This window comes from Diorhabda carinulata, chromosome 3 (assembly GCF_026250575.1).
Source record: "Diorhabda carinulata isolate Delta chromosome 3, icDioCari1.1, whole genome shotgun sequence".
In the NCBI taxonomy this organism is placed as follows: domain Eukaryota; kingdom Metazoa; phylum Arthropoda; class Insecta; order Coleoptera; family Chrysomelidae; genus Diorhabda; species Diorhabda carinulata.
The window spans coordinates 24,926,433-24,942,816 of NC_079462.1; the positions used below are offsets into that span (position 1 = coordinate 24,926,433).

Genomic DNA, 16,384 nt, shown 5'->3' on the forward strand with positions numbered 1-16,384 from the left:
TGGTAATTAAAAAAAAATCAGTGTTTAAATTGAGATTAACCTGGAAGAGAAACTAATTCCGACAAATTTTCAGTTTGTGCTAGCTTTGTGAATGTGCCTACTGTCATTTGTGATAGTGATTGGAACAGGTGACTACCAGTGTTTGAAAAAGAACCGAACCATTTGGAAATAATGATAGATTAGCATTGCAGACTTAACTGGACTTTTTTCCATTTCTTTTTCATATATTTCTCTCTTATCTCATTGGTTCGGTTTTATTTTCACTATTCTGTACTTGACCGACTCTTCTTCAACTTTCTATTGATGTGACTAAGTTCAAGATTTTGTGTTTACTATATTTACAATACTGTGTACATAAACTGCATTTTTGTAATTCTACTCTGAACACTATTCTACAAATTTTCATCTTGGTTTCTCACAAACATTTGTTCAGTTAATTTCTTAACAGCCTATTCCAAGTCCATCAACTGATTTTCAGTACCTATTGAGTATATTTGCGTTCCTAAATATGCAAATTGATATTTTTTACTTTAATCTATATTGAGGTATTGAATCATTGCAAACCATTTTTCCGTTTTCTTGAAAACAAAAAGCCTCGTTATAAACAGAACATTTTAATATAAGTGCTTAAAAGTGACCAGTAATGTGAAGATTCTAAATCAAACGTAACTGTTATAAATCGAGTGAGATCAGAATTCTAAGGTATGTAAAATTGTTAAAAGTTCGAGTTTCTTAAAATAATAACTTTTCTTATTACTCAAATAAAATTAGCTTTGTTCCTTCAAATTTGTATAGAAAAATCGTATTTAAACATTCAATACCCTTCTTTTAGATAATAAAATTATCAAATATTTCATCAGCAGGCCATCTAATACGGTAATTAACAGTATGATGTATAATATAAAAGCAAAGCAAAGTAAATGAAGAAATTTGTTTATATCATAAAGTTCTAAAATCGATAGAATATCAATAAAAAAATTGTTCAAGAATATATATATTGGTATAAAATTAATGAAATAACAATTAATTACTTTCATTTTCTATTTTGTTAAATATACTAGTCTTGTCCTAAAACATATGTTTACCCAAAACCTAATCATAACTTTATATACATAAAAATGTTAAAAAAAAATAAAACAAATTGGAGTTATCATTTTTATGCACATCATATAGGCACCACCATCAAGTAATGGCTTAAAGAATATCTGTTGAAATGTGTTATTATGTGCGAGAAAACAGTTTGAATATAAATCATTACCTATTAATGTAAGAGCAAGTGACGGTATTGTGCAGTTCCATTTTAATCGAAAAAACGACAAAACTCTTGAACAGTGGTTAGTTATTAAAATGGAAATCAATACCTTTCAAAATATTTATCTCTTTGTAAAAAACATTCCATTTCTGATGATTATATATTAAAGCCAACAAAATTAGTGTGACATTTTAAACCTCATTATACACCAGCGCCTCTAATAGTAAATTAAATACAGTAGCCCTCATTTTGAGACATTCCGATCAATCAATCAAATTTGCAAAAGGACATAAAGTGAAGGGAGATGATTATTTAGTCGAGATATTATAGTACCCACTTAATAGAAGGGAGACAAAACATTGCGTGTAAATTATAGAGGACGTCACATACAAAATATTCCAACCAAATTTGAAAAAAAGGTTAGGAATATATGCAGAGAAATTTTTAGTAGAGTATCAAGGAGGGTTTAGAAAAGGCAGAAGAACATACATAACCAAATTTTTAACAGCTGATCACTGGCTGTGTGAGATACCAACAGAGATCCTTTCTGTTGATTTTAAAAAGCTTATGATAGTGTGAACAGAGAAAAGTTAATCCAATTAGAAATTCCAAACTAATTCAACTAGTTAAGATGACAGAGGATACAACCAATATAGTAAAAATTAATAACAAGAAAAGTGAACCTTTCCAAACACAACAAGGATTAAGACAAGCCCTATCAACGGTACTATTTAATCTAGCCTGGGAAGGCATAATAAGAACCAGTATCAAGATAAAGGGCATTATATTTAACAAATGTCATCAATGCTTATGACGTGATGTTGATAGCAAGAAACAAAAGAAAGTTTGAAGAAACCACAAAACAACGAATAACAGCAGTAGAAGATATAGGCCTACACTTCAATAATGGCAAAACAAAGTTTATGGAAATAAAGAATAAATGTGGAAGCAAGACGAAAAACAATTTCAAAGTACATAAACATGATGGGATGTTATAAAATTCGAGAAGTAGAAAATTTCATGTATTTGGGTGTACTACAAGATAATAAATGCCAAGAAAAAAGTAAATCGATCTAATAATTGCCAAAAGTAAGAGCTGTGCAGGCAGCCTTAGAAGAATATTAGCATCGAAAGAGATATCCAGATCTATGGAAGTTCGAAGTTATAAGACAATTTTGAGACCCACCCTGACATTCGAGTGAAAAACCTGGATAATGAAGAATAAAACTAAACAGAAATTTGAAATCTGGAAGAGAAAATCAAACCCTGAAATTTATACACTTTTCAATGATTCACCAATCAGCGCGTTTATAAAGACAAGAAGATTACAATAGTTAGTCATTTAGAACGAATGGACAAAGACAGTCACTTGAGTTACATGGAAAATACTAGAGGGCAAGAACGTTTTTAACTGTAATATAACATAATAACTGATAGTTGTCCTTCAGAACTGCCATTTTTGTGTTCCTCGCCAATTAGTACTATTTTAATGTTTCTGGAGAAAAACTAGAATGAATCAATCACTAACTCACAGTCATACATTGTAATTAGAGATGGATCATTCACATACAATCCCATCAAAACAAGCTTCAAAACGGTATATATAAACTGGACTTAAAAAAATCTATTGAATATATAGATGTTAATTCTCTCTAGAAAAACAGTGAATAAATACTTAAGAGTATTATACTACATTTTAGAGAGCATATTTTCTGAAACTACGAATTTGTGGAATGAAAACTCCTGTATTTTGCATCCCAATTATGCACAATCTTATAAAGCCATCATCAGTTTCTGGCCCAAAATTCGATGAACAAGCATTGTATTTCTCTTTCTTTGTAAAACTACATTATTATTTCCAGGCACTCATTTTCAATCAATAAAAGACAAAAGAGAAGTACTAAAGTCGGTTTTTAAAAATGCTTTAACAAACTATTTTAATGAAATGATTTAATCTGGTTTCATTCTTTTAGAGAGTTTGGACATGAATGCAAAAAACAACCATACTATTGAGATTATTGTACCTTAAAAGCAATAAAGATGCAAAATATTTCGTAGAAATGGTCAAAATGAATTATTTCGAAGAAAATGATTCAAAATTATGGTCAAATAGCCTATAAAATTACACATTATTAAATTGACAGAAAATGTGACTAAGTTCTTATATAGTATTAATAATATCTTATTAGCACATTGTATAAATTTTGTTAAAATAAAATAATTTTGAGATAAATCACAGCCTCATTAGCTGCAAGTGCACAGTTTTTCTATCCAATATAATATCACATTTTGTTATCATTTATAGTTGGAAGACGAAGTAGTCAAACTAGAATCACTTTCATCCATATTAAAGTCTGAAGGAAACCATGAAGTTGTTCTCAGCTTTTTATGACTTTTCAAAAAGTTTTTGTAACTTATTGGGCACATTACATAATCTTCTATTTCTGCAAGACGCTTAGCTTTGTCTTCATCTATAACTAAAAATATTTCCAATGAATATCCTCCTAACACCATCTCCATAAAATATTACCAAAGTTCGGTACAATCCAAAAATATTTTTTTTCATACACCCTTTTTAAACCAGGAATTTCTTGATATTTTTGGTATAGAGAACGATGTTTAGAAATAAACTGCATGCAAAGCATTTGTAGAGTTGGTGCTTCTGATACAGAACATACTAATCTAACAGCTGATTGAGCAGCAGTAGAACTAACCATGGGATACAATTCATAGCCTTTGATTCCAGTAAAAGCAATACCTACAATATAGTTATTTATCTTTTTTAACACTAAAAAAATCTTATATCTTACCTAACGGCTTTCTGTCTAAATAATATTCTAAAGTGCCTTTACACATATCTAAATGAACACCAATAATACTACCCAACCCAAATTTTGATCCATATTTACATAATAATTTATCATGCTGAATGAGACCATGATATGAATAGCCCCAAGATTGGGAATCAATGCCTAACAAGCTGCAAAATCTGAACTTCCAGTCAGCAAATATCACTTTTGAAGTACCAATTCCAACCATCTGAAAATTATGATTACCTAATTTAGTTTAATAAAATTTTGTAGTATTTTTCAAATCTACCAAATACTGTACTATTTGAGTTTAATCATATAAATAAATGTGTATAAATTTAACTCACAACATCAGTTCCATACATGTTAGAAATCATTTTTACTTCCCAATAATAGTGCAAATTTGGTTTAAATTGCATATCACCTCTTACAGCAGCAGTACCCGAACTATAACAAGGATGAAACAAAATGTCTTTGTTTTCATTTGATATTCCTGTATCAGGTGAACTGTGTGTTGGTGACCAATGCCAAATAAATATACCAATGTCTTCTCCACATTTACACTGCAACGTCCCATCAGATGTTCCTTTAATTTTTGTACATTTGTCAGTGCAAAATGCATTTGTGATTTTCATAGTTATTAGATAAATATACCTTAGCAAAATTTTATTACCCTAAAATTATAAATAAGATGTGATCTTGTATCCTTAAAGGATTTTTAGTTTCAAAATGTCAATGACAGTATATTTGACGTAACTGAAACCATGATCGCCAACATATATATTCAATCAAAATAAAATGCAAAAATTAGATTATATCATTAATTATATGCTCTTTTATTTTATAACATGATAAAAATTATGTTTTTTTTTTATTACAAATAAACTCCTTCAATCAAATTTCAGAATTATACCTGCGATACATATCAAACAAAATAACATTAAATTCATGTATAGATGACATTGACAGTAATGTAATAATGTGTATTATTGATTAATATTTTTATCATCTTCGATAAAATTAACGTTAGAAAAGTATGGGAAACGTTGACACGAAATTAAATTTTAGAAAAGCAGTGGTTCAACTTACATCAAAATCAGAGGTAATTCGTTCTTTTAAGAAACATTTTATAAATCTAATCTACTACATTTGTAGCCAATTGATTCAAGTGATGATACCTTCTGGGAACAATTTTGGTCGGAAAACGTGTCAAATGTTCAAGACATTTTTACTCTAGTCCCTGCTATAGAAATAAGACAGTTAAGAGAAGAAGCACCCTCTAATTTAGCAACATTATGTTATAAAGCTGTTGAGAAACTTGTTAAAGCTGTAGACAATAGTTGTAGGACACACCATGAACAACAAACAGGTGAATTATATATCAAATATTTACTTCAAAGAGATACCCTAACAAACAATACTGTTACATTTTTTATTTCATAGTTTTGAACTGTGCAAGACTTCTCACAAGAATATTGCCATATATTTTTGAAGATTCAGAATGGAAAGACTTTTTCTGGTCCTCTCTTCCAAGTAAAGAAGAGGAGTATGAAGAGTCAGTTCCATTGGCACATTCTTTATTGAACTCTGTGTGTGTAAGTAATCCAAACTGAAGTATATTTTCAGAGTTTTTTACTGGGAAATATATTTTATGTATTTTTAGGACCTATTATTTTGTCCAGATTTCACTGTAGTCACAAACAGAAAAAGTGGTCCAGTAAGTATTGTATATTAATTTTAAGAAAACTGGAATGCTAATTGGGTTTTATATTTTGCATGTATACATCTTTATGCTCTAACCCTTTATATTTATAGGATAAAGCTGAAGAGTTGTCTGCAATTGATAGTTGTGAATATATTTGGGAGGCTGGTGTTGGTTTTGCACATTCACCACCGCGTAACCCTACTTTTGATTCTAACCGCACTGAATTATTAAAGCTTCTTTTGACTTGCTTTAGTGAAACTATGTACCATCCACCAGCTGATATAACTGACAACCCAAACAAATGGATACTGTAAGTATATAATCAATATATCTAGAATAAATTCAAGGTGTTTATCCTCAAGTTTTGAGTCTTTATTTCAAAATATGATATATATTTTCAAGCCTTAATTCATACACTTATTGACTGGCTTAGTAGCTTCCTCAAAGACTGATCAATCCAGGTGGCTATTTATGGATATACCTTAGAAATGTTTGAGGTCAACCCTGTTGTTTCCAAGGGATGAATCTTGTCACCTACTTTCTTTGTCCTGTACATCAACTATTTACACGACTAATCTGCACAATCTATAGCTTGGCCATCAATAGCACTATGGTGTCGTCGTTCTAATCAACCACACCAATAAATTCGGCCAAAGACCAAATCTGTAGGTAGCAATAAATCATCACAGCGCAGGCTGTGTTTTTACAAAGAAGGCTGGCTCTGCAGCTCAATATTTGGTCTTGTCTGGACTTGAAATACCACTAGCTGTTGGGTGTTGAGGTTGGGGGTAACTTCTAATTCTCCACAAAACCCAGATTCGTCTATATTTGGAGTTTTGGTCGCACATTTGGAGCTCGGCTCCCAAGCATACCTTAAGGATGCTCGACTCTATAGAGAAGAGAGCAATTTGACTTATAGGCGATTCAGATTTGACGAGAAATTTGGACAGCTTAAAGCATAGAAGAAAAGTCGCCGCCCTGACTCTGTTTTACCAATACTACCAAGGCAAATGCTCTTCTGACCTGTCTAAGATAATCCCTCCTACCTAGAGCAGTTTTTGCAAAACCTGTTTGACAGGAAGACATGACTCATGAACACCAAGTTCGACTGCAGACGCCCAGAACTTGAATTTATTGGGACTCCTTTCATTGTAAAATGCAACCTACAAAAATTTGAGTTTAACATCCACAGGTACTTCTACACAGCAGGCACCTGAACTACTTGAGTACAATGAGGTTTACCCTTGTGCTTGTTTTTTTGAATAGAAAAAAAAATGAATTAAATAGTTGCATTCATATCTTACAATATTTTAGGTATTTAACTTCTGCAGAAAATAGGCATGCTCTTCCAATGTTCACATCATTACTAAATACCGTCTGTGCTTATGATCCTGTTGGCTTGGGCGTACCATATAATCATTTATTATTTAGTGACTCTCTGGAACCATTAGTTGAAGCTGCTTTGCAGATTCTTATTGTTACATTAGATCATGACACAAGTTCTTCAACTCCTGCAGAAAGTGAAGATGTAAGCATGATATTTATACAAGTAAACCTGAATTGTCTTCTTTTCTTATAAATCAGTTCAGTACAAAATATTCAACTAATCACATTTTTATTTTTTAGGTTTCCGTCCCTGATAATCTTTTCATTAATTACTTGTCTAGAATACACAGAGATGAAGATTTCAATTTTATTTTAACTGGCATTACTCGATTATTAAATAATCCCTTAGTTCAAACATATTTACCAAATTCAACAAAGAAAGTTCATTTTCATCAAGAATTGTTGGTATTTTTTTGGAAACTGTGTGATTACAATAAGGTAAGTACTTTATAAATGAACTAACTTTCTTGGGTATAAATTCATTGTTTCTTTGTAGAAATTCTTGTACTATGTACTAAAGAGTAGTGATGTTTTGGAAGTATTGGTTCCTATTTTATATCATCTCAATGATTCCAGAGCTGATCAGTGTAAGTAAATTTTTAAGGAAACAATGGCTTGAAATTGATAATATTCAAATTGTAACATGAAAGATGAGTTCAGTTACTTTGTCCTTTAATCTGGCGCATGTCTGTCATTCATTTTTCCAGTAATCTGTATTAAATAACTTTAAGTAGAATCATATATAAATTGTTATTCGCAAAAGAACCTTTATGTTTTTAAAACTGCATTAATTTGGTCCTAACCTATTTTAGCTACCTATTCTCAGGTTAAAAAAAGTTACTGTTATTACTCTTAGTTTGGATCAAATTAACACCACTATGTATATATGTATATGGAAAATATTTTACCAAAGCAAAGAATGTTAATTAGCCAACTTAATGACAATTTACCAGTGTTAATTTTTATAGAATATTGCTGTATATTATATATATATATATATATATATATATATATATATATATATATATATATATATATATATATATATGTGTACCCTTTGTGGGTTTCAGGTATGTATGTTTATTTATTCGTTCACAAATTTCAGCCACTCCTCTATTCTAGTTTTTTTATTGCTTCTGTCCATGTTTTTCTCTTTTCTTTTAAAATTTCCACTGCAGATTTCTTTGGGAAAGTTCGTTTCCTCTTTTTCATTTCTCTAGCTAGCTAAATCCTTTTTTGACCGGTCTATTGCTCTGTATTTCTACAAAGGTGTCCAAACCATTTAAGTTGTTGGTTTCCAATTGTTTTCACTAAGATTCTATATCCAAGTCTTATTGTTTCATTTCGTATTTGATCATTTCTGCTGACATCTTTGACTCTGTGTAAGTACTTCATTTCTACTGCTTGAATCTCTCTCTTGAGAGAGTTTGTAAGTACCAAGATTTCGCTAATAATAATAATAAGTACTGGTCAGAATAGTGATTTATGAACATTCATTTCGGTGTTTTTTGTTAGAAAATTATGTTTAATTGAATAAAAATGTTAATTGCCGCGATGATTCTTTATTTCATCTCTGCTTATTGATTTCCATAACTATTTATGTCCATGCTTGGATATTTGAAATTCTTCACTTGTTCCAATTGTATTCCATCTATTTCTATTTTTCCCCATCCCCCATTATTTTTGTCTTGTCCATTTCCTCTTCATTTTTAGCAAACATTACTAAGTCGTCGGTAATAACATATACAGAGATTCCAACTATTTCCATATTTCTGTATCACTTTTTTTCCACTTCTTTCAATACTTCATCTATTAACATTATATATAACTCAGGACTGAGTAATCATCCTCCCTGTCTTAATTCTTCTTTAGTCGTGATTGGTCATTATTTTTCCTCACCCAGTTCCTCGTTCTATATGTCCCAATAAGAATGGCCCTTGGCCATATCTCGGCAGAGATCCATTCTTATTGGGACACCCGGTACATTTGATGTTTCTCAATTTGACTTTAACTCCTCTTTGTTGTAAACTTTACCGTATTTGATTTAATTGGGCGCTGTTAAATGCTTTTTAAATGTTTGTAAAACCGAGGTATACTTATTGAGTTGTTGTCAGTTTTTTTACCTATTATCTGTCTAAATGTAAATACATGTTCTTCCTTTTCTAAAGCTACTTTGCAAATCCTCTATTATTTTTCTTAGCCTGTTTTCTAAAATACTCTCGTGATTTTCAGTATCAGTCTTAGCAAAGTTATGCCTCTACAATTATTGCAAACTGTTTTGCTACCTTTTTTAAAGAGAGGTGAAGTGATACCAATATCTCATATCTTTTAGCTGTTCTGCTGTAATTGTAATGTTGAATTCTTTTTTCCCTTAATTCATTAAAATTCAAAACTCTTTTCCATGTTGCGTCTCATTTTGTTTTAAATATCCTAAAGAAAATAAAATTATTTGCAGAAAAATCTTTTAAAAATAGTCCACTTGACATTACAGAGTATTCTATTTTGAAAATTAATCATTTTACCGGAACCTTAAATTCCTTTGTAAATGGTAAAATTTAAAAGAATTGTGTTATCATTTTGAATAATAATTTCACAAAACTCCATCGTTTGATATGGTCCTGGATTCTATGAAAGCAGAACCAAAGAATGACACCGGTACATTGGAAATATTAGCCAATTTACATTAATATTCCTATGTAAAATTTTGCTCAATACCATACACATCATTGTATTAAATTGCAAAAATTATTTATATTTTAGCTCGAGTCGGTCTCATGCATATTGGAGTATTTATTTTACTTTTGCTTTCTGGTGAAAGGAATTTTGGAGTTCGTCTCAATAAACCATATACAGCAACAATACCCATGGACATTCCAGTATTTACAGGAACTCACGCAGATCTGTTAATTATAGTATTTCATAAAATTATTACGACTGGACATCAACGGTTACAGCCATTGTTTGATTGCCTACTTACGATTTTAGTTAATGGTAAGTTTTTTTATGAATATCTACAGAAGAGTTTTTTCTTATGATTAAACATATTCTGAATTCATTCCTATCTTAACTTTGAAAAATATATTACCCAATATAAATTATAAATGATCCAATCCAAAAATATGTTTTATAAATGTGTTATATATTCTAAAAATGAAAAAATAGATTTTAAAATTCCATAAATTCATACTATTAATGAGGATTTGAATAACAAATTCATTAGTGAAAAAAGAAATTTGCAAATATCTATACTACCTCTTTGGGTAACTTATCACTAATACTTAATTAACAATATAATTGATTTAATATCTTCTGTTACTTTTCTATTTTGTTCCCCTCACTCTGACTCACTACATAAACTAAACAAATAAATAACAAGACCTTCATAGAAATTAACAGGACAGGGCGGGCTTCATGTCGGGGACGAGTTCATAACAAAATATTTTTTTTTATTTACTCTTATTAGTTACCTATTGGCTTACTCAAAGTATAATATTTCTTAAGTCCGATCAAATAGAATCACCTGATAATACGCATCCAAGACCTTCCGACTGATCAAATAGGTTCATAGCCACATAATAGGATCCTTTCTATCCTAGTATAATCGTGAAAAATGCATTCAGCTGACGGGTTGTTTTGTGTGTATTTTGTTTTTTACTTTAAAAGTTATTTATTCTCTTTATACAGTTATTTTTGATCAATTCTTATGAACAGTGTAGTTGACAGGTTACTCAGGCTTGTGTGTGTGTGTGTGTGTGTGTGTGTGTGTGTGTGTGTGCAATGATGATTAGAATGCCTATATTTATTATACACAACTGAATAAATACTTATAAACCCAGATATGAACATAGGAAGATTATTATAGGAAAATAAAATAATAAATTTGTTTTATTTGGGTTGAGTTTTAAATATGAAATTTTGATTGAAAACAACATTCTGAATCTCTGGAAAAAGCTGGTCCTCATTAGGAGTAGCTGATAGGTGAACCCTTAAATGTTGCAAGTATACATATCGAATTAAATTGACAGAAAATAGCCACGGTGTGTATCTAGGGAGTCTTTAATCTATGACAATGATGAAAAATTCAATACTTCCTTAAATAATAATCCAGAAGGTTTTGCTTACAAATGGTGACAAGAGTACTTAAAACGTGAGGCATTTTGAAGTTTACAAATATTTTCTATGTAAAGCTCAAAGAGAATTGAATATTGTAATGATCAATCACAGCAAAGCGAGGATGTGCTTGAAATAAATGAATTCACGTACACAGATATTTATAATATTGTTTTTTTTTTTTGTTTCAGTTTCACCTTACTTAAAAACTCTATCAATGGTCTCGAGCACAAAACTGCTTCACTTATTAGAAGCTTTCAGTACACCATGGTTTTTGTTTTCTGCATCTTCTAATCACCATTTAGTATTTTTCCTCCTAGAAATTTTTAACAATATCATCCAATACCAATTTGATGGTAACTCTAATTTAGTTTACACAATTATTAGAAAACGTCAAGTATTCCACAGTCTAGCTAATCTACCAAGTGACTACAGCGCCATTACCAAATCAATTAATAAAAAAACGAAAAAAAAAATGTCTGCTTCTATAAGTCACGAGAATATTCCTGAACAGGCAATGGAAGGGTCTCGCCCTGCTCTTCCAGCAGAACCAGGAACATTGAAAGCAACTCTCCCTGATACACCACAGATTGGACAGATGACAGAAAGAGAATCCGCACATCCGTCAATACAACAAGCGGATGGATTAACATTGACCAATGGAATGTCGACTTTAGCTGTAAATACACCTTCTAAGACTGCAGTTACCCTAGGAAAAAATAGTAGTAGAGGAGTATGTATGTTATAAAATGTATTGAGATTATTACCATTTTTATATGTTCCATTAACTATTATGTTTGTCACACAAATTCTAGGATAAAAATTCATGTAATTTCACTTTGACATTTGTATAATTGCATTCACATTTTAGATGAATTCCAACGAAGCAACTGAATTAGAAGAATCTCGAAGTTCCTCTCCATCTGGGGGATTCAATAGGGCTGTGAATGCAGTAAGCTTGTTTTTTATATCTATATCTTTATTTATTAGAGTCATATCCGTTGGCAAATTTTAAAGATTCTTTTTTATTTTAGAGAAATAGTTTAAGAGTAAGTGCACCACATGAAAATCAAAATGGGCAATGGGTACCGACAAGTGAATGGGTGCATTCCTGGAAAAGTAAATTGCCATTACAGACAATCATGCGACTATTACAAGTTTTAGTGCCTCAAGTTGAAAAAATATGTATAGATAAGTGAGTACATACTGTATCAGTTATGTCCACTCCTAAAAGTGAAATTCAAAAGACATAGGTGCCAAAAAAATACACAGGTTCATAGAATTGAATATCTAATATTTTTATTGTTCCACATCCAAAACTCGGCAAATATTTTTTGTATTTCAAACAAATAGTCAATTAAAAATATAGAATTATCTTGAAATTGATCTTTTACAAAAGCAAATAAAAAAACAAATACTTTCCACTTATGGGTGTAATCAACGCAGCTATATGCTTTTTCTTTTAGTTTATCCAAAATGACAGTCTACGACTGCTATTTGTTATGAGCCAATACTTATTGAAATCGACAACTTTAATGGATCGTAATTGCTGGCCAGCTTTGGTTTCCTTCAGAACACTCTAACATTCCCTCGTTTAGAATTAATAATATGAATCTAAGAAAACTCTAGCCAATTCTACTATTTGGTTCAAGTATTAAAACTCGAATGTGTAGATGCTGTAAGGTGCCATCCTTATTTCATATTGCGAACCATCAGTCAGGGTATTTGGAGTCGTAGTCGCCGATAATGTTGAAAAAAAAATTCCGTTCATATACTCCTCTAACATATTCAAACTACTCTCACCTTTCGAGACTAGTATTTATATATTTGGTTCTAGAAAGACCTATAGTAATTTTACTATAATATATTCTAATTTAATGTTGATTGAAGTGTTTAGATATCAATATTCTGTGTTACTTGTTTTAGGGGATTGACTGATGAAAGTGAAATTTTGAAATTTTTACAACACGGTACTCTAGTTGGTTTATTGCCAGTACCTCATCCGATACTAATTAGGAAATATCAAGCAAATTCTGGAACAACCACGTGGTTTAGGACGTACATGTGGGGAGTCATTTACTTAAGGTAAGGTTTTCATACTTGACTGACTGAGAACATGAATAAGTTGGTATTTCTGAAATATTTGATCAAATTAATAATAAACACACTGTTTACTATCACCAAACCAAACCACCAAACTCTCAATTATATACGGTGCTGGAGTCTATCAAAGGTTGAAAAAAGATCGATGAAGTCAATTATCATATTGTTGAAGTTCCAAGGGGAGATTGTAACTCAAAATGATTTTCGGTTGGGTACAGATAAGTTATTCTACTAACCGCTGTAGCTTTGACTGTATGAATACGCAACCCTCGAATATTCTGGAACTATTTTAAAGAACTTGCAAGAATATTCTAGTTTTTAGGATTGGGTGTAAAAATAGCCGGCAGCAGGGAAGAAAAAAATCTATGGAAAGTTGACTAAAGTAGTCAGTCAAAATTTCAAGTAGAATGTTACAAAACTTGTGTATGACTATTGGTTCTCTATTTATAATTTTTTAATTAGCTATAGTTTTGAATTCAAGAACCTTGTTCTGAATGCGGTTTCAGTGTACACATTGGAAATATCAGTTTTCACTAATACCTTATCTTGATATACCTGAAGAAATGAAAGTATTTTTAGGATTTGTTAACTTTTATAAAAATTTTCGTTCTGGATTAGGATCTGCAATCAGATAATAGCTGATCTATTTGTTCTAGTATAATAGTTTCGGAAAAAATGGATAACTTGGAGATTTTCAATTGTTTTTTATATTTGTTTTCTTTTCAGGAATGTTGATCCTCCAGTTTGGTATGATACCGATGTTAAATTATTTGAAATTCAACGTATTTAAATTTAATAGTTAGTTTCAATGTTAAAAATTAATATATATTTATATTTATTTGTACTAATTATAGGCACTCAACAGACGTACTTCATAGGGTTATTCATTTCCGAAAAAAATTCTCTCTCTCAAGTTTGAGTTCTTAATATCAATTTTAAGAATTATATTTTTTTAATTTCTAATACTTTTTACAATAATGGAAATCAGTTTGATGGCCCTTGTGGTGAGTTTATGCTCTTCAAAATCGCTTTAGAGTTCACCAATAAAAGAAAAAAGAAAATTGAGTATTAAAAATTTTTCAAATTTTTAATGCATTTTGAATGGTAAAACTATATTTAAATTGTAAGCAGTTAAAATTGTTATTAAGAGCTCAAACTGAGATTTTTTTATATATGTAGATTCATATTTCGCTTGAGTACCGAGAAAATTATTTTTTTTTCGAAAATGAATTACCCTAGTACTTAATTTATAGTTAACAAGATGATTAATATTTTGCATTTAATAATATTATTATCAAATTTATTTGTTCTGAATCATATCATTGATGTTTATGTAACTTACAGAGTGTCCAGATGAATACTTTCCTTTAAAAGGCATGTAGAGTTAATACAAAGACTATTTTATTTTAAAATGACAAATCAATGATCAGGAGCGAGAAATATTGTTTTCACGGTGAATGTGATACACATAGGGGTAACTCCAGTTCACTCAAATGACTGGCACCAGAGATTTATTAAAAAAAAACTTGAATAATAGTATACTTTAAGAGATTTTCAAACTGAGGACTCCAAACTTCCATGATGGAGGTTAGATAATTCCGTAATATTGATAGTTTGTATTGAAATTTTATAAAAATATGTTAATTTTTTCTGTAATTTTTATATTATTTCTTCAGAAAGAAACATACCTACTAATCAAAAATTTCTCTTCCATACATATTTACTTTGCTGTATTATGTCTGTTGACTGTTGAAAGTATTTAAAAATGTATAAAACCAAAGTGTGATAAAATTAAATAAAATTGTTTTCTTTCAACCCACGTACCCCCTGAAATTCCTCAAAATAACTAATTTTTTGTTATTTTCATATCTGGATAAACGCTTGGTCAAAAGACCTTTTCAGTTGCCGCTTAGTCTAGTCGTGGTCATCGCATTTTCATTGTGCGCCTTATGAAAGACACATATTGGGGCATAGAATTCCAAACAGAAGTGCACTTATCATTATTCATTCAAAAAAAAAACTTACAATTCGTAGTCCTCGGATCTTATGTTTTCCTCTAGATTAGATATCCACTATATTTAGTATTCGAACTATCAAGTAAACTTTAGATAGAAATATATTGGGAAATATTTAATTTTGTGCAGATGCTGATACAGAAGCATTTGTTCTAATTAGCCAATTATCGGATGTTTTTTAAAACCTTTTACTACATGAAAAATAGATCTTTTTTGATGCTATTTTACATTATCCTAATTTATAGCCTTCACATTCTCGGAATGATTTAGAATTTTTTTAAGATAACTGGTTCGAATTTCTATGTAAATGTTTTTTTGCCACCAATAACTTTTGTTAGATGGGAAATATAAAATTAAACCAATCGCAATCCTTATTACGTACTTAAAATTGTTAAACAATTGTTAGTCGAGATTTTTATAAGATTAAATTCAATAATATAGTGGCATTATTAATAATACTCATTTCTCAAATTATAACTTTTTATAATTGAAGAACTTTTTTGTAGGAACCTTTTCAGGTATATTTATGTTTTTAATTTTCATAAATGTTGATATCTCATCTTTCATCAAACCAGGTTTCGTTCAAATACACAATATTTGTCCCGGTATGTCTGGTAAATATTCGTTAATTGTTCTGAATCATGTCCAATGTTTGCGATAAATTGGCACTTAAAAAAATGGTTATCTGTTTTTTTGGAATAACTGGATATTATGTCGCCATCATTCCATTAGGGTTAAGTAGAACGGACAATTCTGAATGGTACACCAGGAAAATGAACCGTAGCGTTCTCTCTTGTTTCATGAACGCAACTAATACATTTATAGATCACGATCATTTTGGTTGATACAACTCCATTGAATTGTTTCGATAAATAATTAGACGAAAGATTTGAATTTGTGGTATGCAGAAAGGAAAGTGTTGATTCTTCTATGTTTAGTAGTGCCCATAAATGAAGATATGGCGCTGAAACGAGAACTCGACTATCTATAGGTTGTGATTCAT

General features: G+C 30.4%; 2 protein-coding genes across 4 annotated transcripts; one reads left to right on the plus strand and one right to left on the minus strand.

Moving 5' to 3' along the window:
• Window positions 1-2,736: 2,736 nt before the first annotated feature.
• Window positions 2,737-5,050, minus strand: LOC130891684 (SPRY domain-containing SOCS box protein 3). 3 transcript variants are annotated; one of them, XM_057796558.1, is made up of 5 exons: window positions 4,717-4,807; window positions 4,410-4,648; window positions 4,063-4,291; window positions 3,783-4,010; window positions 3,401-3,729 (listed from the first exon to the last, which is right to left on the minus strand). In XM_057796558.1, the coding sequence occupies exons 2-5, from the start codon at window positions 4,479-4,481 to the stop codon at window positions 3,548-3,550; spliced, it is 711 nt and encodes a 236-aa protein (XP_057652541.1). In that variant the 5' UTR covers window positions 4,482-4,648; window positions 4,717-4,807; the 3' UTR covers window positions 3,401-3,547. The 3 variants fall into 3 exon arrangements, with proteins under 3 accessions (XP_057652539.1, XP_057652540.1, XP_057652541.1); XM_057796556.1 differs by having other exon boundaries at window positions 2,737-3,729; window positions 4,410-5,050; XM_057796557.1 differs by having other exon boundaries at window positions 2,737-3,723; window positions 4,410-4,820.
• LOC130891681 (protein HID1) lies at window positions 4,806-15,167 on the plus strand. The gene is made up of 14 exons (XM_057796554.1): window positions 4,806-5,164; window positions 5,218-5,431; window positions 5,506-5,657; window positions 5,726-5,779; window positions 5,878-6,077; window positions 7,082-7,295; window positions 7,394-7,591; window positions 7,650-7,740; window positions 9,914-10,144; window positions 11,455-11,996; window positions 12,135-12,215; window positions 12,298-12,458; window positions 13,190-13,348; window positions 14,093-15,167. The coding sequence occupies exons 1-14, from the start codon at window positions 5,099-5,101 to the stop codon at window positions 14,154-14,156; spliced, it is 2,427 nt and encodes an 808-aa protein (XP_057652537.1). The 5' UTR covers window positions 4,806-5,098; the 3' UTR covers window positions 14,157-15,167.
• Window positions 15,168-16,384: the final 1,217 nt, after the last annotated feature.